The 24,435-nt window shown below is 40.2% G+C and overlaps 1 protein-coding gene across 1 annotated transcript in view; it reads right to left on the bottom strand.

Moving 5' to 3' along the window:
• The window catches only part of ezra (ezrin a), a 45,955-nt gene extending 22,596 nt beyond the window's left edge, over positions 1-23,359 (bottom strand). The window contains exons 1-6 of the mRNA XM_051722171.1: positions 23,139-23,359; positions 15,946-16,029; positions 5,623-5,718; positions 5,111-5,385; positions 3,064-3,147; positions 2,714-2,860 (exon numbers count right to left, since the gene is read on the bottom strand). Coding sequence (XP_051578131.1) covers positions 2,714-2,860; positions 3,064-3,147; positions 5,111-5,385; positions 5,623-5,718; positions 15,946-16,029; positions 23,139-23,150 — 698 coding nt within the window. The 5' untranslated portion in view covers positions 23,151-23,359. The remainder of the gene's footprint in view (positions 1-2,713; positions 2,861-3,063; positions 3,148-5,110; positions 5,386-5,622; positions 5,719-15,945; positions 16,030-23,138) is intronic.
• Between the last annotated feature and the right edge of the window lie 1,076 nt (positions 23,360-24,435).

Raw genomic sequence — 24,435 nt, forward strand, 5'->3', positions numbered from 1 at the left:
TGCGGCGGAGCCGGTGCTGTTGCTACAGGAGGACACTCTTGGCAACGAGCAGATGGGGTGCGGGGTCTTGAGCTGCACCGGGGCAGGATGTGTTGAATGGCCTCCATCTGCTGCTTCACCGCCGAGAACTGCTGGGCAAAGTCCTCGACTGTGTCGCCAAACAGGCCAACCTGGGAGATGGGGGTGTCAAGGAACTGTACCTTGTCAGCCTCTCTCATGTCGAGCAGGTTGAGCCAAAGGTGGCTTTCCTGGAACACCAAGGTGGACATCGCCTGCCCGAGAGACCGCGCCGTGACCCTTGTCACACGGAGAGCTAGGTCGGTCACCGAGCGCAGTTCCTGCATCAATCCCGGGTCAGAACTACCCTCGTGCAGCTCTTTTAGCACCTTGACTTGGTGTACCTGAAGGAGGGCCATGGCGTGCAGGGTGGAGGCGGCTTGTCCAGCAGCACCATAGGCCTTAGCCTTCAGAGACGACGTAAACCTACAGGCCCTGGACGGGAGCCTCGGGCACCCGCGCCAGGTGGTGGCGCTCTGCGGGCACAAGTGCACTGCAAGCGCTTTATCCACCTGGGGGATCACTGAATACCCCTTGACCGCCCCACCATCGAGGGTAGTGAAAGCGAGGGAGCTGAAAGATCGGGACCGGGTAGTAAAAGGTGCCACCCATGATCTTGTCAGCTCCTCATGCACTTCCGGGAAGAAAGGAACTGGGGCGGGGCCGTGAGCGGTGCTCTGGGCCCAGGAACCAATCATCGAGCCGCAAGGGTTCAGGGGAGAGTGGAGGTTTCCACTCTAGACCGACGCTCGTGGCTGCCCGGGAAAGCATGTCCGTCATCTCCGCGTCGGCCTGAGACTTGGCGACCATGCCCGAAGGGGGAAGCCCAGCCGAAGCCTCCACATCAGAGTGGACGAGCCCGCTCTCTGATGCTGCGCTCGATAACTCATCGTCTTCCCGGGCCCCGAATAAGACGTTGAACTCGCACTGAGACGAGCCGGTGGTCTCATCCGAGAGCCCGACTGGGGCAAGCGAGCATGCTGAGGAATGGGAGGTCCGTGGGGGGTTACCCGGCGGAGGTGGTCCCATTGGAGTCCCCAAATCGCCCCCAGTGCTAACCGACGCGGTCTCATACCCGTAGGTAGAAGGACCGTGGCGGGGAGCCGCTGGGGTGGCTTGCTTTTTTACGAAGGCAAGCCGCGACCGCAACGTTGCCATGGTCATGTTCTCGCAATAAGGACAAGACCCATCCACGAAAGAAGTCTACACATGGGCAGCACCCAGACACATAAGACAGTGATCGTGGCCGTCAGAAGTGTAGAGATAACGACCGCAACGAGGAATAACACACAAACGTAAAGGCATTTTTAAAAAGACGTTCCGTGTGTGCCGCTCTTTTAGAATTTGAAAATGTACTCTTTTTTTTTAATATACTCTTTGATGTTCTGCCGAAGCCCCCGGGGCGATCTTTGCACTCCACGGGTGCAGAGGGGGAGAAGCCGCTGAAATGCACCGTAAAATCCAGCAGATGAGGTGAATGAACTCGGCGGGTGAATTCAGCTCAATAAACAGAACCACTCGGCTCCGAAGAGAAAAATCAGAATGAGTGGTTGCATACCAGCTCCTTTTATACCCGTATGTCCGGGGGAGTGGCATGCAAATTCCACTCGCCAATTCCCATTGGCCTTTTTTCAAAAAGCAGAGGTGTTTGGGGCTCCCAAGAGTGACCCCTAGTGTCACTACATCGACACAACATCGAGTGAGTGACAGATAGGGAACTAAGATCAAACATTTATAGTTTGTTGTCTCGTTAGGACACGGAGTGAGTGTGGCTGCCTAAGCATCCTCCATCTCTCAGTTTGATTTCCAAGTACTCTGGTTCATACATATAAGGCTGGTTGTTGGAATGCATCTCTTCTTCGACTTCAAACTCTTCAAAGATGTTTTATAAGTTATCTGGTTTGTGTGTAGCTGTGTTGTGTTTTTTTGTTGTTAATATCTCTGTGGATGTCCGATTGTTTCCACAGAGCGAGTTTTCGCTTGAATGCCCCATCTCACGAGCAGTGGCTGTGTAACTGCTGCTCTCGTGCACTCTCATGAATGCACACCAGAGAGCAACAGTCGGTGAAGATTTTCATTAAATAATAATTAAGATTTCTGTTTATTTCTCACCAAACCTTAGTGTATGCCTTCAGAAAAAGGCATGAGACACATTCAATAATTTATTAGACTTCTGAATTATAATTATGTGTCCTTTTAAATCTTGAAGAAGTGGTCACCATCCACTGCCATTGTATGACATCACTGAGAATTGTTTTTTCTTTCTCCCTTTGTGTACCAAAAAAGAAAGAAAGTCATATTGGTTTAGAACAACACATGGGTGAGTAAATAATAAATGAATTTTCATTTTTGGGTGAACTATCCCTTTAAAGTTTAACATCTTTTTTTGTGTGTTGTCAATAAATATCAGATAGATCACAAACATTGTGGTACATCAGTCCTTAGCTCAGTCCAATGACCTCCCAATAATAACAACCATGCGGTCATATTGACTCAGATCCCTCACAGCTCGGCTTGTTGTAGGTTTGGAGAGTGACTCCGCAAGTCATTGACCACACTGTCATGACAGCTGCCACACTGACCCCAATATCCCTGAATGATCTGGCAGCATTTCTAATTTATAACTGGTTTTCCTCACAACTCTGACAGTGCTTACCTGTCATCTTTCTCATAGATATTAAGTCCCAAAGCATCCACTCCCAACCTCAGGTCTGTTCCTTTCTTGTTCTTTATGTCGAAGTAGTTGACGCCATACATCTCCAAATCCTGTGAGATCTTCAAATATTCAAGCATGGCATCATCTCTAGTGACAAGGAATTCAAAGAGATAATAAAAATCTTGCACAGCACTAAAGAGATGTACAGTAAAAGTCAAAAGTTTGGACATTTTTTTGTGATATTTAATTTTTTACGTTTTGATGCTTATTCTAAAGAGTGGAAATTTTTAATAATAAAGAATGATTAGGTGTGTCCAAATTTTGACTGGTAGTGTATTTGTCAAACTCACTTTAGAATGCCTCTGTGCTCCTCATGCCATATCTGGATCCTCTCCTCCCATTGCTCTTTTGAGAGTTTGTGCTGGTCGAGCACTCTGTATGACAGCATATAAAATTGTCAAAACATGCGGCATACCATAGTTTGAACACACATCAAAATGTAAAGTGTCTTGGCCACAGGCATTGTTACACAATGTACTCTGGTATGTAAATGAAATAAAGTTGTCTGAACCTCAAAACTTATTCAAATACACTGTAAAAGTAATGTTATGGTATAACAACATCTTTGTTTCTATTTATTTAACTTTATAATTTACTTAATTTCTAGTTTTTAGAGTTTCAACCCAATTTTCTTGATCTGTAATGCAAAAGTGGTAAAAGAAAGTGCAATAAACTTATCACTGCAGGTTGTTACTTTGGCACCACTTTGATTTTACTTAAGAATTTAAGGCAGCAATTAAACTTAAAGGAACAGTTCACCCAAAAATGAAAGTTCTCTCATCATTTACTCACCCGCATGCCATCTCAGATGTGTATGAATTTCTGTCTTCTACAGAACACAAACAAAGATTTTTAGATGACAATCTCAGCTCTGTAGCTCCATACATTGCAAGTGAATGGTGACCGAAACTTTGAAGCTCCAAAAACACATAAAGGCAGCATAAAAGAAATCCATAAGACTCAGTTGTTTAATCCAAGTCTTTTCAAGTGATCTAAGCGATTTTGGGTGAGAACAGACCAAAATATAACTCATTTTTCACTATAAATCTTGATATCAGCAATCTCCTTGGCAATTATGATTTCAAGCTTGATTACACTTCCAAGTGCCATCTAGCACTCTGTGCATGCGTTAAGCACTAGCTTGAAATCATGATCGTGCCTAGTTACATTTTGGTCTGTTTTCACCCAAAACCGACTGGATCACTTCAGAAGACATGGATTAAATTTCACAGTCTGGGCTGGACAGTCCCTCCTGCCTGTCTGTCTTGTTGTGTGTTGGTGTGTGTGTCTGTGTCTCTCCCTCTTGTGTTTTGCAGGTTCCACGTGTAGAACATCAGCTCTGTTGCCAGGACGACTGATTGTTTCTCCACTCAGCTCATCACCATGGCACCTGCCTCCAATTATCAGTTCCTATATATTTTCTCCTTTGTTGTTTTGTCTTTGTTGGGTTGTTTTGCTAGGTTGCAACTCTGTCAGTTTGTTCTGGTCTGTTTCCAGTTTCAGTCAGTCTAGTTTCTTTTTGTTTTTGGTTGTTTATTCTTCTCCCTTGTGAGAGTTTTGTTTTGTATTTTATTTGTTTATTTAAATAAAAGCCCTATTCTGCCTTCCTGCATTTGGATCCTTCCTTACTAACCGTGACATTAAACAACTCAGAGTCAAATAGATTACATTTATGCTGCCTTTATGTGCTTTTTGGAGCTTCAAACTTTTGGTCACCTTTACTTGCATTGTAAGGACCTATAGAGCTGAGATATTCTTCCAAAAATATTTACTTTTTACCACCCCTAGTGTCGAAAGTTCGAATCCAGGGTGTGCTGAGTGACTCCTAAGCAACTAAATTGGCCCGGTTGCTAGGGAGGGTAGAGTCACATGGGGTAACCTCCTCGTGGTTGCAATAATGTGGTTCTCGCTCTCGGTGGGGCGCGTGGTGAGTTGTGCGTGGATGCCGCGGAGAATAGCGTGAAGCCTCCACACGCGCTATGTCTCCACGGTAACGCGCTCAACAAGTCACGAGATAAGATGCGCAGATTGACTGTCTCAGACCTTGAGGAAACTGAGATTTGTCCTCCGCCACACGGATTGAGGCGAGTCACTACGCCACCACGAGGACTTAGAGCACATTGGGAATTGGGCATTCCAAATTGGGGCGAAAAGGGGAGAAACTTTTTTTATTTTGTTCTGCACAAGAAAGGGGAACTTTTGGGTGAACTATTCCTTAAGATTTAAATTTTAATGGGTTGAACTTTATTGCGGTATGCAGTCTTTTTGGACAAGTGTATGCTGTTGTGTAAACATATGAGGCAAGACAGCACTTTATTTGTTTTTTTACACCATTACCTCTGGGGCAGCAGGCGCTCAGAGCTTAGGTACCCAGCTTTGTGGATTTCGCTGGAGTGGTCTCCAAACTTGGCTTGTACAGAATAGGAGGCCAGTAGCACTGCCGTCTCTGGAGGGCAGTAAATCTCATCGCTCAAGATGCTTTCCTTCACTTGCATGAAGAACAGCTTTTTCGTGATGTCCTGAATCAGTTCCTCAGCTACATCTTCGGGGTAGTACTTGGCCCTGAACCTAAACTGCAGAGGGTTCTCTTGCTTTACCTCTTGAGAGGATACCTATGAAATCAAAGAATGATGGTTGGGTATATGTGGGATGCTAGAGTAAAATAGTTGTGATGTGATTAGACACAATATAAGATGTACAATAAAATAAGACAAATATATACAATGAAGCAAACAAGCTTTAATAATTTATACTCACTTGTTGATTTATAAAGTAAATAAGAATTCAAATGTATTTCCTGTACAAAAAAACAAAAAAAAACAACATATTTATAATATCATAACATATACCTTTTTGTCCAGTTTCAGCCATGTAAGAAAGCCTTTGTTGTCCGTATACTGCAGACCAAAGTACCACACCTCACGCAAGCCCACTGTCTTAACCACCTGAATACAGTAAGACGGGACAAAATAATGATTGTTTATTGACGTTTTTAACTAATTGTAATTTCATGATAAATGTGTGAGTGCAATTGCCCTTTCTTATGTAAGGGAATGTAGTTGGTTCGTGGGATCAAGCCCTATTCATTTAAATTGCCATTGGACGCATAGTTGGTGCGATGGACCGTACCCCTTACGTGGACGCCCACTTGCCCACTAGCTTGTAGGCCAGGTGGCACTTCCCCATTACTTTGGGGTAATGTTTGGTTTCCCCCTTATCTCGCCGTATGGACACCTCTAGGGGCACTCTTGCGTTGTCATGGTCACTTTGGGGTCGGTCCACTGACCCCCTACTGCCCACGGGGCATTTAGTAATGTAAACAGCGTCCACCGAGCCTCTTTTTAACCACCTTACCCACTATTCTTGTAAAGGGGCTTCCTGTTGTCCACGAACTCACTTCCTTTGACCCCTTTCCCACTATTCTTGTAAAGGGGCTTCCTGTTGTCCACGAACTCACTTCCTGTGACCCCTTATACACTATTCTTCTATATGGGCCTCCTGTTGTCCACAGAACCACTGTCTGTCCCCTTACCCACTAAATACCACTTTGGCATGCCTTTGCCCCCAGTGTGGCCCCTGATGCCATACATCGCCCTAATTCGTGCCGGGCAGCGCCCAGGCATCCCACACGCCCCCTCTAAGTGTGTTTTTATGTGTTCCTGACACCAATTATTTTTTGTTACATTTTTTAACACATTTCATCATGGGGCACACCGTGGGGGCCTGCTGTGCCCGCCCAGAGACCAGTACTTCACCGAAATCCTTAGCACTCTTAGTATGTCTTCAAGAGTCCCACGAGGGGTCACTATGTGAAATTTGGGGTCTCTGGGACCTCTGGGCACATTGGCAGGGCACATCCCATGTGCAATTTATACCATCCATTTCTATAGGTGTTTCGTGGACACCCCTCAGAAAGCTCCAAATGACTCCAATTTGAAATCTATATCTTCTCAGGGGCCCCTTAGACAGTGTGCAAAGTTTGAAGTCTGAATGACTTCGTTAAGTGCTTAATTGGCTGACTTGTGAACGAAAAGTGACAGTTATTTTCCTTTAATATTTTTCTCGATTTTTTTTAAAGTACTTCCCAAACTCTGAGGGACACAGCTTTTTAATATGTTGTTTCTAAGGGCCCTACGATGAAGCATTCGAAGCCCCCAGGTCTTAGCACCTAATTTAAGGCGGTCCACGAAACACCTATGGAACTGCATTGGTTTAATGGTCAAGTGGGCCGTCTAGAAAAGGGGGTTCCAAAGGCCACAGGACCTTGAAATTTGAGATCCTCGACCGTCAGGGGCCCTCAAATCAGGATCTAGAATTTGGAGGCCACAGGTGCTCGCTAAGTATTAAAGCTTCTGATGAATGTACTGATGCACGTGGGCCTACGGAGCGGGCTGTCTCATTGAGTCCTATGACAAGCAGGGAGATCTGTTGAAAATAGTGAAAAATATTGTTTTTCAGCCTAGGCTTTAGTCCCCTTAGTATGTCGATAAGGGGCACGCGACGTGTCAGCGTGTGACATTTGGGGTCTCTGGGACCTCTGGGCACGCTGCCAGGGCGCATCCCACGAGCAATTTATTCCATTCATTTCTATAGGTGTATCGTGGACAACACCCAGAAAGCTCCAAATGACTCCAATTTGAAATCTAGAGCTTCTCAGGGGCCCCTCAGACAGTGTGCAAAGTTTGAAGTCTGAATGACTTCGTTAAGTGCTTAATTGGCTGACTTGTGAATGAAAAGTGACAGTTATTTTTCTTTAATATTTTTCTCGATTTTTTTTAAAGTACTTCCCAAACTCTGAGGGACACAGCCTTTTAATATGTTGTTTCTAAGGGCCCTATGATGAAGCATTCGAAGCCCCCAAGTCTTAGCACCTAATTTAAGGCGGTCCACGAAACACCTATGGACCCGCATTGGTTTAATGGTCAAGTGGGCCGTCTAGAAAAGGGGGTTCCGAAGGCCTCAGGACCTTGAAATTTGAGATCCTCGACCGCCTGGGGCCCCCTAATCGGGCCCTAAAATTTGGGGTGTCTAGATCCTTCCTGAGCGTACATCCAAACCCTACCCTAGTTGTCTCTAATCTAACTCAAAAGGCTCTGTCAAGCTATGAGTGCAAGAGGCCTGTGTGTGAGAATCTTGCATAAACTGTCAAAAATACTATTACTCTTTTCTAGAGCCTTGTGCTCTCAATATGTCTTTCGAGGGTCATCGGGCTACCACCGTGTGAAATTTGGGGGCTGCAGGACTTTTCTAGAAAAGTTCCACCTGCAATTTATTCCATTCATTTCTATAGGTGTTTCGTGGACAACACCCAGAAAGCTCCAAATGACTCCAATTTGAAATCTAGAGCTTCTCGGGGGGCCCCTTAGACAGTGTGCAAAGCTTGAAGTCTGAATGGCTCCGTTAAGTGCTTGATTGGCTGACTTGTGAATGAAAAGTGACATTTTTCTGTAATACATTTTTGATTTTTTTTTTAAAAACTTCCTAAACTCTGAGGGACGTGGCTTTTAATTATGTTGTTTCTAAGGGCCCTGTGATGAAGCACTCGAAGCCCCCAGGTCTTAGCACCTAATTTAAGGCGGTCCACGAAACACCTATGGACTTGTATTGGTTTAATGGTCAAGTGGGCCGTCTAGAAAAGGGGGTTCCGAAGGCCTCAGGACCTTGAAATTTGAGATCCTCGACCGCCTGGGGCCCCCTAATCAGGCCCTAAAATTTGGGGTGTCTAGATCCTTCCTGAGCGTACATCCAAACCCTACCCTAGTTGTCTCTAATCTAACTCAAAAGGCTCTGTCAAGCTATGAGTGCAAGAGGCCTGTGTGTGAGAATCTTGCATAAACTGCCAAAAATACTTTTCCTTTTTATTAGAGTCTCATGCTCTCGATATGTCTTTCGAGGGTCATCGGGCTACCACCGTGTGAAATTTGGGGGCTGCAGGACTTTTCTAGAAAAGTTCCACCTGCAATTTATTCCATTCATTCCTATAGGTGTTTCGTGGACAACACCCAGAAAGCTCCAAATGACTCCAATTTGAAATCTAGAGCTTCTCAGGGGCCCCTTAGACAGTGTGCAAAGCTTGAAGTCTGAATGACTTCGTTAAGCGCTTAATTGGACAACTTGTGAATGAAAAGTGACAGTTATTTTTCCTTAATATTGTTCTTGATATTTTTTAAATTACTTCCCAATATCTGAGGGACACTAAATGTAAATAAGTTGTTTATGAGAGCACAAAGATGAAGTACTCGAAGCCCCTGGTTCTTATCGTAAAATTGAAGGTTATTTTCACCAGGTCACACAGGAAGTGCCCATGTACAATTTAAATGAATGGTGGCAAATACATGGTTCGTGGACAGCCATTCTTTAGCGAATTATACATTTTAAAGAGTTGTAAGTTGCTTAAGTGGGTTCTATTGAGTATGTTGAGTGTTATACAGGATGTATTATTGATAATGTTTCGTATACATGCTACTAAAGTCATATAGAGGCCAGTACCAATCGACTTGGTGCCGAGTCTCTAAGACGTAAATGGCACTTCTTACGAGGGCCAATCAGGTCGAGGCACTTGCCGACCTCGGAGAGACGCCATTGGAAAGAGCGCCCTCGAAAATGGGGGCGTAGGACTCGGTTTCGTGCCTCTGCCACCTTCCCGGCAAAGGTTATGTCTTTGTGCAATCCCACATGACCGTGGTGGTTTTTATCCCTGTATCTCTAAGGCCTGACCCCAAGCCTGCCATGGGCCCCCCAAAAACCTCCCCACACACCTATACCGGTCGACTCCAAACGCTCCGAAACGCGCTCCTAGCACGGTCCCCCGGGGCGCCCCCTGGAAACCCACCCTCGCTGGACTTAGAATCCGGCTGTCAATTCTCGCTACGGCCCGCATCATATGTGGTGCGGGCCATAGCGAAGCCCCGTACAATTTATTTGAATGGTGAAAAATAAACGGTTCGTGGACAAACATTTTTTAGCTAAATATACATTATTATGAGTTATAAATTGCATAGATATATTACATTTACTATGATGAGTCCTCAACAGGTGGTTTCATGAATAGTATCACTTACAAATATTAATAAATGTCCTAAAACATGATTGTCAATAGAAAACATATTTGCCGTCGATAAATAGATGTATCTGGGATGATGCCATGTTCAATTTGTGACAAGGTCTTATCTTCCTGAAATTCACACCATAGACAGAGAAGTTTGAGATGAGCACAGCAGTACCAGTTTCAACTTGCTAGCTCATTCTAGAGCTGAGACATAGTGATCCCACGTACAATTTATCCCACTCAGAAATTTAGTTGGTTCATGGACAGTCGCATTTTGAGGTTTTGAAGGGTGCATGTTGTTCAGGGGGGTTCAAACACTCACCTAAATATGATATTTAGTGAATGAATCTATCCCACACATTAAAAACAGATGTCCACCAAGTGACTATTTCAGGCAATGCAAATAAATTGCCCGTGGGCCGTCCACTTACAATCTATCTAATGGGCTAAAATAGGTGTTTGGTGGACATCATTTTTATAACTCCAGGATAAAACATATGATTCAAAATCACGTTTAGATGACTCTTTGCTGCCCCCTGAACAACATACACCCTTCAAAACCTCAAAATTCGACCGTCCACGAACCACCTAAAATTTTGAATGGGATAAATTGTACGTGGGATTTGCATATCTCAGCTCTGAATTTGGCTAGGAAGTTGAAACTGGTACTTCGGTGCTCATCTCAGTCTCCTCTATCTATGGTATGAATTTCGAGGGTACCCCCTTTTGGTTTTTTCGGACGAAATTTTTGACTTTCTCTGATCCCCTCGAAATTCATACCATAGATAGAGGAGACTGAGATGAGCATAGGAGTGCAGGTCTGAAGTGTTTAAGTCATCCCAGTCTGGAGTTATGGAGATCCCACGTACAATTTATCCCATTCAAAAATTTAGTTGGTTCGTGGACGGTCGAATTTTGAGGTTTTGAAGGGTGCATGTTGTTCAGGGGGGTTCAAACACTCACCTAAATATGATATTTAGTGAATGAATCTATCCCACACATTAAAAACAGATGTCCACCAAGTGACTATTTCAGGCAATGCAAATAAATTGTACATGGGCACTTCTGTCTTTTTGCTTATTCTTGTAGGATGTGCCCACGTACAATTTATTTGAATGGTGGCAAATACATGGTTCGTGGACAGTCATTTTTTAGCGAAATATACAATATTTTGAGATGTAAGTTGCATAAATGGGTTCCATTGATGACTTTGAGTGATATTCTTGATGATTTATTGATAATTTTGCATGCATATAGCTAGAAAAACCATACAAATGACCGTCCATGAACCATGTATTTTCCACCATTCAAATAAATTGCACGTGGGCACTTTTGTGCCGTCTTCTAGGAAGTGCCCACGTACAATTTATTTCAATGGTGGCAAATACATGCTTCGTGGACAGTCATTTAATACAATAAATTGGAAATGGACATTTAGTATGTTGGTGGACACAGGGGTAATAGACCAATACAATAAATTTGAAATGGACATTTATTATGTTGGTGGATTTAGGGTAATAGACCATTATAATAAATTGAAAATGGACATTTAGTATGTTGGTTGACTTAGAGTGAATTCACCAATAAAATATATTGGAAATGGACCTTTAGTATGTTGGTGGACTTAGATTAAATACATCAATACAATAAATTGGAAATGGACATTTAATGTGTTGGTGGACACAGGGGTAATAGACCAATATAATAAATTGGAAATGGACCTTTAGTATGTTGGTGTACTTAAATTAAATACATTAATGCAATAAATTGGAAATGGACATTTAGTATGTTGGTTGACTTAGACTGAATACACCAATAAAATATATTGGAAATGGACCTTTAGTATGTTGGTGGACTTAAATAAAATACATCAATACAATACATTGGAAATGGACATTTAGTATGTCGGTGGACTTAGATTAAATTCGTTAATACAATAAATTGGAAATGGACATTAAATATGTTGGTGGACACAATAAACCAATACAATAAATTGGAAATGGACATTTAGTGTGTTGTTGGACGTAGGGTAATAGACAATTATAATAAATTGAAAATGGACATTTAGTATGTTGGTGGACACAATAGACCAATATAATAAATTGGAAATGGACCTTTAGTATGTTGGTGGACACAGGGGTAATAGACCAATATAATAAATTGGAAATAGACCTTTAGTATGTTGATGGACTTAGAGTGAATACATCAATACAATGAATTTGAAATGGACATTTAGTATGTTAGTGGACACAAGGGTAATAGACCAATACAATAAATTGAAAATGGACATTTAGTATGTTGGTGGACACAATAGACCAATACAATAAATTTGAAATGGACATTTTTATATGTTGGTGGACACAATAGACCAATACAATAAATGTGAAATGGACATTTAATGTGTTGGTGGACACAGGGGTAATAGACCAATATAATAAATTGGAAATGGACCTTTAATATGTTGATGGACTTAGATTAAATACATTAATACAATAAATTGGAAATGGACATTTAGTATGTTGGTTGACTTAGAGTGAATTCACAAATAAAATATATTGGAAATGGACCTTTAGTATGTTGGTGGACTTAGATTAAATACATCAATACAATGTTGGTTGACTTAGACTGAATACACCAATAAAATATATTGAAAATGGACCTTTAGTATGTTTGTGGACTTAGAATAAATACATCAATACAATAAATTGGAAATGGACATTTAATGTGTTGGTGGACACAGGGCTAATAGACCAATATAATAAATTGGAAATGGACCTTTAAATATGTTGATGGACTTAGATTAAATACATTAATACAATAAATTGGAAATGGACATTTATTATGTTGGTTGACTTAGATTAAATACATCAATACAATACATTGGAAATGGACATTTAGTATGTTGGTGGACTTAGATTAAATTCATTAATACAATAAATTGGAAATGGACATTAAATATGTTGGTGGACACAATAGACCAATACAATAAATTGGAAATGGACATTTAGTATGTTGTTGGACGTAGGGTAATAGACCATTATAATAAATTGAAAATGGACATTTAGTATGTTTGTGGACACAATGGACCAATACAATAAATTGGAAATGGACCTTTAGTATGTTGGTGGACACAGGGGTAATAGACCAATATAATAAATTGGAAATAGACCTTTAGTATATTGATGGACTTAGAGTGAATACATCAATACAATGAATTTGAAATGGACATTTAGTATGTTAGTGGACACAAGGGTAATAAACCAATACAATAAATTGGAAATGAACATTTAGTATGTTGGTGGACACAACAGACCAATACAATAAATTGGAAATGGACATTTAATATGTTGGTGAACACAGGAGTAATAGACCAATACAATAAATTGGAAATGGACTTTTAGTATGTTGGTGGAAGGGTAATAGACCATTATAATAAATTGAAAATGGAGATTTAGTATGTTGGTGGACACAATAGACCAATACAATAAATTGAAAATGGACCTTTAGTATGTTGGTGGACACAGGGATAATAGACCATTATAATAAATTGAAAATGGACATTTAGCATGTTGGTGGACACAGGGGTAATAGACCAATACAATAAATTGGAAATGGACATTTAGTATGTTGGTGGTGACAGCGTGTCAGAGTGTCACCTCCTCTCTTTAGGCTGTTTCGTAATTGTCATTGATTAGATCTACCACTGTCGCATCACAAGTGAATTAAATTGCTACTACACCCACTTGCAAGTCATACATATTTTAACCTGGTCAAAGGGGACAAATCATTTGTCCATGGACAGACCCACTGCCTCCCAGACACACACAGAGGGTCCTCAGACAACAGTGAGAAAGTGGTTCAATTTAGTGGGTAAATGGACAAGTAGCTGTGGTCAGCCCCGTCCCCTTCTGGACACACTCCAGGGGCCTGTGGTCCCCCAGGGACAAAGTCTTGTAATATAGCGGGAAGGTGGACAAATAGTGTGTTCATGGTCAGCCCCGCCCCCTCCGTGACACAACCCCGCGGTCCGTGCACCCCCAGGGACAAACTCCTGTAATATAGTGGGAATGTGGACAAATAGTGTGTTCGTGGTCATCCCCGCCCCCTCCCGGACATGCCCCAGCTGTCGGCCAATCAAAGGCTCGCTTCCATGGGCTTTTCCCCAAAATAGCTTGTAAGGGGCCGTTTAGAGGCTACGTGGGTCGTTGGGGCGGTCCTTGGCACCCTGAGGGGGAAGTGACGCAATAAAGTGGCCATTTGGCCCTATGGGGTTTTCGTGGTCAGCCCCCACCTTCCCCCAAAAAAGAGCCCACCTGCGGTTTATTTGACTGGGGAGGGAGCCCACTGCAATAAGCCTGAGTTGGGACGTGGTGGCGCCACCCAGCGGTCGGCTGCAGGACTGCATGTAAATGCTTTCCGTTTTTGAACGCTCGTAGCGCGGCCACCGTGGGGCGCAGACGCTCGGGGACGCCTCTGGTCGTCTTCGGGGGACCCGCCGGTCGATGCGGAGCAGCGCTGCGTGTCGGCAAAAATCATCTAGGGGGCGTCGCGCAGCGTCCACGAACCAGCGTCCACGGAGCTACCGAATAAGCGCTCCGAGGACCTCCCATCCTTACTACTTCCCTACTGTATGACATATATATTTAACACTTTACACGAATCCCCACAGCACTCGATAGACAAATATCAAGAGTGCAGCATGACGTTATTGTTGTAGGTCAAACAATGGGAGGGTTTTCCTCTTGTGAGATATGAGGAAGATTAGAATAGGAACTCTTGCCTGAGAGTTCATTGCTATATCAACAGGGAGAGAAACTACCATCCACCCAACTTGAATGTTTTATCAGTTTCATGTGTACTTATAGGCAGAAACAGTGTTCTCCACCTAGGTGTTATATTCTGTATGTCATGTCATGCCTTAAACATTACCATTTAACAAGGTTGTCCAGCATTACTAATGTGAACAGTATCTGAAAAATGATTCACACCCAGTGATTACCCCAGAATGCATTTGGGTGTGACTAAGGTGACAGTGAATGCATTTGCATTTAGTTTCAAGACTGAAGTGTTTGCAAGTCCTTACAAGTCGATAAGTCCTTGTCACTGAACCAAAGTAGTTATTTTACATTATATAGTAGTATACATATACAGCAGTAGTAGTAGTGCAAGTAGTGCAAGATCATTTCCAGATTTACTTGGTGCATCACAACCAGAGAATATTTAGCAGAGATAGGCCACTTCTATTAAAATGAATGGGCGAAAATGGAATGCTCAACGGTCAACGGATGTATTATTCGCATGCACATTAGCTATACAAGCCGGGAAATTTGCATTTTGTAGCATAATCTGAGGTAACGAAGCACAATTTATGATACCAGTGTTGTCAGATTTTACTCCTGATGTGAAATATATTCTTTGATCATAATCTTGACCAACCATTTCTGAGATTTCAGTCTTTCCCTATTCAAGTAGATGTGCTGCACTTTCATGACTGGAAATAGCTTCCTGGGAGCATTCCAAAGATGGCCGCCAGTGGACTGACTTGCTAGAAAGATTGATCTTTCATTGACATATTTAATTTATGTTGGAATAAATAAAAATCACAATAACAAATAAAATTGTTTAAAACTGTCAATGGTCATCCATGGTGGTTTGGATACAACATCGCACCCTGAATGGTTAAAAATAGCTTTTAAATACCTGTCTGTAGTGGACACCATGCATCAGAGGGTTAAAATGTTCTTTTACTTTCAAAATGGGATTGGGTTATGAACCTTAGTTAGGGTGGAAACCATATATTTGTCACCATATACATATAGTTTTTAGATTTTGCCATATACATATCGTTTTTGTGTTTGAAAATAAGGCTCTGTTCAGTTTGTCTTACTGTTGCTTACCTTGTTGTTGATTGTTCAGGTGATACAACATTGAAAATACATCTTTCCAAAAATAAAAATGACTGACACACAATCACAAAAAAAGACATCAAAACATCTAACATCAGAAAAGACATTGTGAAAAATGTAATATGGTGTCTACCCTACTATAAAAATGTTCTCCTTATCAGTTTCCCTTGTTGTTTAGGACTGACTGATTTCAGGAGTCTACGGCAGCTGAATCTCACCTGCTCAAAGAGCTGTTTGCCTGTTGTAACCGACTGGATTGCAAATTCCAGTTCGGCATCCATTGTGGTGACACGGACATTGATCTGCAGAGAACAAACATAAATCATTAAAAAAAAAATTATTCTCATTGATTTAAGTATTGGAATATTAAAGCAAAAATGACTTGGTACTTGTACTGAAATCTTAGATGACATTACCTTTGGTTAACATTGTTTGGTCAAGTCAAAAAAAAATATATATATTTTTTTAAATTATATTTCATTCAATAAACACCTGAACTTTCAAGCAGTCACCATATCCATTAGCAACCATGAGCTATTTTCACAGCATGACAAATTAGAAATGTCATAGAAATGTAATGTTAAGTAGAATGATGACATGTAATGCCAACCAAATTACATCTCATTCCATAAATTCAACGTAAGTAAAGCCTTGCTGATAGATATGTACAGTATTATGTAATATTCTCCAGATGATGACAACTATAAGTGGTTTGAACAAATTCAAGGTGTGACATTATTAATCTGTGATACTATAATATATTTTCCCATCTATGAGGTTTAGCCTTAGATTTAACAAAGTGAACATTCAAATATTCAACCTGAATATTTAAATGCTTTTGGATAGGAATGAACCGATTTGAAAATGTTTGGCCGATACCAGTTTTAACAAAACCCTATAGGCCAATAATGATACCAATACCGATATTTTGCCACTTACCTTATTTTGTCATCAGATCACTGTTTTACTTAGGAATGCTTAAAAAATTTACAAAGAGGTACAAAAACTTTTTCACTGTTTTAACAATAAATAATTTCCATTGATCATTAGATCTTCTGGCCAAAAATTTAAAGAGAGCCACAACAAGATAAAAAGATAGAAAGGATAGAAAAAGTAACTAAATATGATAACATTTCTAAAACATTTTGTAAGACGGTGGCTCAGTGGGTAGCACTGTCGTCTCACAACAAGAAGGTCCTGGGTTTGAGTCATGGCTCAACTTGGCCTTTCTGTGTGGAGTTTGTATGTTCTCCTTGGTTTGCATGGGTGTCCTCCAGGTGCTCCAGTTTCCCCCACAGTCCAAAAAGACATGCAGGTTAAGTTAAAATTAATTGCCCTAAATTGCCCATAGGTGTGAGTGTGTATGTCTGTGTGTGTTGCCCTGTGATGGGCTGGAAACCTGTGTGTTTCCCTGCTTTCAGCCCGAGACAGCTGGGATAGGCTCCAGCACTACCCGTGACCCTGCATAGTACAAGCGGCTATAGAAGATGGATGGATAGATATCGCAATTTCAGTCTTGAAATGGATGTCAAACCAATATCTCAGAAGTCAAAGTATGCTGGTTTTAAAGCGTTTTGGATGGTTTCTCTCATCATCTAGCCTATAGGTAAGTGTCCAAGTCCGTTTATGGCATTTTTTCCACCATTAAATTTAGAAAAAGAAAGTATAAAAATGTAATAAAACATGTTGTTAGGAGTGCCAACCCTTCTACATAGTGTGGCTATTATTATTTCTGGACTGTGCATTTGAATTCACTCAAATTCAGTTTTTACAATGTGTGTTACTAATTAATTATTTTAAAAAATATTTTTTTCATATCTGCGTTTTCATGCTTATTACCGATATGCCGATAGTATTAATTTGGTATTATTATATTTGGTATATATAAATATTGGCAGCCGATATATCAGTGCATCCCTACTTTTGGAACTTAACATGTATTCAAAAACTCAGCAAGTAGTGTGCACTCTATAAAACAATGAGGGTTTTCTATAAACATATGAAACAAAAAAAATCAGTTTACAGGAGAGATTCCATGATTTCAAACTAACACAGTCAGAAAGAAATTTCTTGTTCAAGATCACGTCTCAGTCCAGCACACTTTACACAACCTTTCATAACTACCAAGTGAACCTTGACAGAGCCTTACAAGTATTGTCAAAGTTACACAACCTTCATGTGAGCTTACTCTAGAGCTGTAAAGATAAACCTTTTCAACTTGTGCAACAAATGTTAGAAATGTTTTTTGAGTAACCAAGACATGTGCACCTTAAATGCGTCTTTCCTTTTGGTGCCTGTTGGCAAAGCATGGAATTCAAACTCATCTCATAACCAGAATTAATTCATATTTTAAGTATGGAAACATCAGTGCTTTAAATTATGAGAAAAGTGGCAACTGCTATAATACTCACACTACAAGGACTGTTAAACCCTGACTGGCGTATCATAGTATTTAGCCACCTCAGCAAGTAAATGATCTGCAGTTTAGACTGCAGTTTAACACTGGATGCCGAAAGCAGTTGGCACCTGTTGCGGTTGCAACAATATGCACTGCTTGATTTAAAACTCTTAAAAATCAATGCATTTTCTGTGTTGGTAACATTTAGTGTTAGTAAAGTTAAACAGAACCAAGACATATTTAAATTTGTGTGGCTTTTAGTCCATGTCTATTAACTTTGAAGCCATTCAGTTGGTTATATATGCAAGTGTGCACAAAGTTGTGTTTTTACTTTTTAGCAGATATATGCTGAATTAACAGTCTTTCTCTTCTGGGAAAATGGACCTAAATTATTGATAACTCATGCTGAACCACACAGATTTTTTTTTTTTTTTTTTTTTTTTTTGTCCAATCAAATGCTCTCTAGAAGGAAAATGTCCCTCCCCTGCAACCGACAAGCAAGTAGCAAATCATGGTAAACGGCTATAATATAACTAAAGCTTACTGGCTGTTTAAAAAACGGAAACAACCCCTCTGATACACCCAAATTTCCTTGTAAATACATCAACACAGGACAATGGGGTCTTTCATAAATCAACATATAAATCTGTCCACTAGAGATCTGATGTTACAAATACATTAAAAAAATTATTAAAAAAAAATTAAAAAATTAAAAACGTAGGTTCAAAGTGTCTAAGGTTCTGGGTTCTGAGTATGCAAGACTATTAGTATCAACTAGCCATTAGATAAAGCACGAGAAAGTCACAGCTCTCACTATTGTATCTGAACCCATGTGACCTACTTATACTATACTAACATAATACTAAAAGCACGTATGTGTCCGAAAATTAAATATCTTTTAAGTCTGAGGGTCTTGTCAAATGGCCAACAATCTGTGGCATAATGGTTTTCCTACATGTTTTGAGTGGTTTATTACTGGCACTTATACAACATTTTGTAATCCACAGGAAAACAAAAAAAAATCATAATCTCAATGCCAACCTGGAGACGTAGTCTATAATCTTCAAAGCTTTTCCTCCCGGTTGGATTTGTCCTCACAATGGAAAAGCCAGCATGAGGGCCACTGTTTAATTCAGCAGTCACCATATCCATTAGCAACCATGAGGTATTTACCAGAGCAACAAATTTTTATCTAGCCAGTAGAACAGCTCGGACTACGTCAGAACTCAGTGTGACCCAGAGACGTTCCGTGAGGGAATATTTCGGGGAGGCAAATATGTAAACCAGTATTGAAAGATCAAACAATACAAGATTGCAGTGAGTTTAAATATCTTGTTTTATTATATGTTTTTTGCTGGTAATTATGCTCCTGCACACAGATGATTTCATCTTCCTGATGTCTTAAAATAGTCTTGATAACTACTGATGTGTTATAATCTTTCTAAACACTAACCCAACATTTGTCAATACAGTAAACGAACTGAATAAATCACGCAGTGTCATCTACTGACTATAATCAATGCAAACATTTATAAATGAAGGGAGGGCCCCATTCCACAAATAGTAACACCTACTCATACAGTATCTAATACAGAATGTGTAAAGAAACTCCATCCTCCATTGTTTCAATAAGTCAAATATATATACACGATTTAATTGATATTTAGGAACATTTTGAGCATTTCCCTTTACCTGTTGTCTTAACCACAAACAATCTTGATCATACATTAACATGATACTGAAAGCTTAAATCGTTACATAGATAATGCCTGGTTATGAATGGGGAAGGAGGCAAATTTCATTTTCCCTTCGTTTTGCCTTTTTCAGAATTATTTTGGATGGAAGCAGATGATGTTGCATCATTTTAATATCCATTTTGATTATTACATTTACTAAAGAGAGAAGGATTTATGCCGTCAGCCTCTTTTGACATTCATACCCATTTATTTACTGATTAAAACTCACTTGGGCAACGGCGCATGAAAACAACCCATTTTTTTTTCCATTAAAGGCATCTGTGTTAGTACGTTAATATGTAAATTGATTAAAACAACTTTAATCTGTATCACTTTTGTTGTTGCGTTCATTTTAAATAAATGACAGGTCACCACTGGTGTGGTCGATAAACCTGCAAGTCTCATTTGCCTGTGTGGCATGAAGTACCTCATAGGATGTCAGTCACTGTATACACTCCATTCCCCTCAAAATACAGATATATCAAAGATAGGCATTTTCACTCAACACAGGCTCCCAGGACCTATTAAGTTTTAAATCAAACGAAATAAAAAAAGTATTTGGTCACTTAAAGGATTATTTTGGGTTCAATACAAGTTAATCTCAATTGACAGCATTTGTGGCATAATGTTGATTACCACAAAAATTTCAACTAAACCCTTCTTTTCTTTAAAAGAAAAGCAAAAATCATGGTTACAGTGAGGCACTTACAATGGAAGTGAATGGGGTCAATTTTTGGAGGGTTCAAAGGTAGAAATGTGAAGCTTTTAATTTTATAAAAACACTTACATTAATTCTGCTTAGGTTAGTAAGCGATTTTATCACACTAAAATCATATTAACATACATATTGTTTATGTAGCCTGGAGAAGTGAGCTGTCTAAGTCACATCAGCTACTTACTGGGGTACCTCAGGGCTCAGTGCTTGGGCCACTTCTCTTTTCTATTTACACAACATCACTGGGACCCAGGGTTCTCTTACCACTGCTACGCTGAAGTCACACAGCTCTACATGTCTTTCCAGCCCAAAGACACCACGGTGACTACTTGAATCTCGGCCTGTTTGGCAGAGATCTCAGCCTGGAAGACGGAACACCACCTTTAACTTAACCCAGCAAAGACTGAGCTCCTCGTCTTTCCAGCCAACCCTGCTGCTGAACACAACATCACCGTTCAGCTGTGTTCAGCTACCATAACGCCTTCCAAAACGGTCAGAAATCTAGGGGTAACCATCAATAGCCAACTAAATTTCACAGACCACATCTCAAAGGCAGCACGATCATGTAGATTTATCCTCTACAATATCAGGAAAATAAGACCCTTCCTCTCTGAACATGACACACAACTTCTTGTTTAGTCACTTGTCATAAACTAGAATGGACTACTGTAATGCTCTAATTGCAGGCCTCCCTGCATGTGCAATTAGGCCCCTGCAAATGATCCAGAATGCAGCAGCACGTCTGGTCTTTAATGAACCAAAGTGAGTGCATGTTACACCACTCCTTGTCTCTCTTCACTGGCTGCCGGTTGATGCACATATCAAATTCAAGACTCTGATACTGGCATACAGAACAGTCACTGGGTCTGCTCCAGCATACCTAAAATCATTTCTGCAGAGCTACGTTCCCACCAGAAGCCTGCAGTTGGCTAATGAGCAGCGCATTGTTGTACCAACAGAAAGAGGCACCAAAACACTTTACTGGACTTTCGGTTTCACTGTACCACGTTGATGGAATGACCTTCCCATCTCCATACGTGAAGCAGATTCACTCTCTGTCTTCAAAAAATGGCTAAAACACACCTTTTCCATGTGCACTTAACCGTTCACTCATAATATATATATTCTTGTTGCACGCTAATCTGTCTTGGATACTACTATTCTGATGATAGTGAAACTTTGTAATGCAGCACTTTTCATACCAATGTCTCCTTAAGATGAATCGCTTATGATGTATTATTCCTCTTTTGTAAGTCGCTTTGGATAAAAGCGTCTGCCAAATGTATAAATGTAAATGTCTTGTGGCTATACTTTTGACTGGTGAGTATTTTAACATTTAAGGATTGGCCCCCTTCACTTCCATTGTAAGTGCTTCACTGCAACCCAGATTTTTGCTTTTTTTCAAGAAAAGGAGGGATGAGTCGAAATTATTTTTTGTGTTAATTAATATTACACTCATCAAGTATACCTTAAGTGTCCAAATACTTTTTGAAGTGATTTCTAATTTTACTACATTTTTTTTAATTATTATTATTATTATCCCAAATATTAAAGGTTACCTAAAGAAAAATCCTGATCAGTTAAGTTGGATTACAAGGAACCTCTTTTGAATGTTAGTTGGCCTAGTTAAAACGACGTCACATCCTGGCATTCAAATACCATAGTCAATTCAACAAAGTATGTTCACTGTGCAGCACAATCTGCATCTAGCTAATCTTTTACTTTACACCATTCTGCGCCACGAACACAGCATGAACTCATCGCCATTGTCTAGTTACTGTTAATGTGTAAAGATCTTACTGAGGCATGTTAACCATGACTTGAATAGTTATTGTCCTCTGAAAGTTTAAGGTATCAACATTTTTTGAAAGAAGGGGTATAAAGATGCCAATATAATTTAGAAGAAAACCACTAAATATAAACATTAATAAGATAAGTTGTCATCACTGCCGGGAAAATGCTGAGGCAATATAGCAATAAAGTGCTGCTTTAACTTGCTTTAATTGCTAAAAGACCAATCTTTACTGCACAAAACAGGTTTTCTTTTCTTTTAAGATCATAGATCTTGTCAATCAGAATAGATTACCAAAACAGTAATTATGAACCTTCAAATATGGCTAAGTTCAACTAAGCTATGAAACTTGTTTGTAATGGAACGTGAGTCTTCTTCAGGCAAATATAGGCACAGGCCTATTTCAAATTTTATTATACTGTAATTAGACACAATGCAAGAAAAGCCACTAAATAACACTGTAGTAACAGGATGCCACGTATGCATCAAATCATAACACAATCTGAGAAACAAAATCATGATAGCGTTATATTAACTAAGCTTATGCATTAATATATGATATTATCTTTAATTATTCAAAACAACAATACTTTAATAATATAATTCAACAATAAATGAAGATACCACATGCCCAAAAACTCAAGCATTGTGTTAATATATAAGCAAGGCTATATACATTTTTTACCATTTATGACATGATCACAATTTCTTCTATATATGTAAGCTAATAAAAGAGCTTTATGTTTACTAAAATGAAAAGACATACTCACAGGCTTGGGCATTGTCAGTCTTATGTGGGACCCGGATCTAGTGAGGAAAGTTAACCAGAGGAAAGCGCTGGATCTTGTGCGCTCTTATGCGTCCGATGTAAGAGTAACGCAATGAACGCTGACTGTGAGGCTCATTTCTGACTCATGTTCGATAGATGGTGTCAGAGCCTCGCCCCAACGATATCTAGTACGATAAGTTAGACAAGTCGAGTTAAAGAGTGCCAGCAGCTCTCTGCTTACAGCATACCTGCGGAAACTCGACCTTTGATCGGGCTCAAACCCGGTTTTCACTTAAAGCGCGCGACGAAACTAGAACGCGCGCGCTTGACGGACACACAGCTTCGTTGATTACAGTGGAAGCGTGTTGTCGCGTCGCATCGCTAGCGGCATATATGATTGTCAAAGTAGAAATCCTGCTCTTTTAACAGACAACTTTCACATTACATCATGACAGTCTTTACGGGCTAGATGGAGAACACGTGGGTGCGGCTGAAGTCGATCCCTACCGCATGCATTGTGAATATCTGGTCAGTTCTCTTCATTTGTAGGCTACTTAAGTACAGGTACAGCAAATAAACACAAACTTCATACATCCACTAAATTTCACCTTAAAGGAATATTCCGGGTTCAATACAAGTTAAGCTCAATCGACAGCATTTGTGGCATAGTATTTATTGATTACCACACAAATTAATTTCGACTAGTACCTCTTTTTATAAAAAAAAAAAAAAAAAAAAAAAAATCTAGGTTACAGTGAGGCACTTACAATGGAAGTGAATGGGGCCAATTTTTGGAGGGTTTAAAGGCAGAAATGTGAAGCTGAAAATTTTACAAAACCACTTACATTAATTCTTCTGTTAAAACGCATGTATTATTTGAGCTGTTAAGTTGTTTAAAGTGTCACTAGGGTTTTAGGGTTTGTTGACATTACGTCGTCATGGCAACAAAGTTGTAAAATTAGCTATAACTTTACAAAGAAAATGTTAGGAAGCGATTTTATCACATAAAAATCATGTTTACACACACATTGTCTGCGTCTTGTGGCTATACTTTTGAAACAGTGAGTATTTTAACGTTTACAGATTGACCCCATTCACTTCCATAGTAAATGCCTCACTGGAACACAGATGTCACAGATTTAAGAAAAAGAGGAGCAAGTCATAATGTATTTTGGTGGAAATCAACATTATGCCACAAATGCTGTCGATTGAGCTTAACTTGTATTAAATCCGGAATATTCCTTTAAGACCACATGGTTAAAAGTAGTCGGGTAGTTGACGCATAATTTGTCCATATA

This window comes from Myxocyprinus asiaticus, chromosome 17, assembly GCF_019703515.2.
Source record: "Myxocyprinus asiaticus isolate MX2 ecotype Aquarium Trade chromosome 17, UBuf_Myxa_2, whole genome shotgun sequence".
NCBI classification, from domain to species: domain Eukaryota; kingdom Metazoa; phylum Chordata; class Actinopteri; order Cypriniformes; family Catostomidae; genus Myxocyprinus; species Myxocyprinus asiaticus.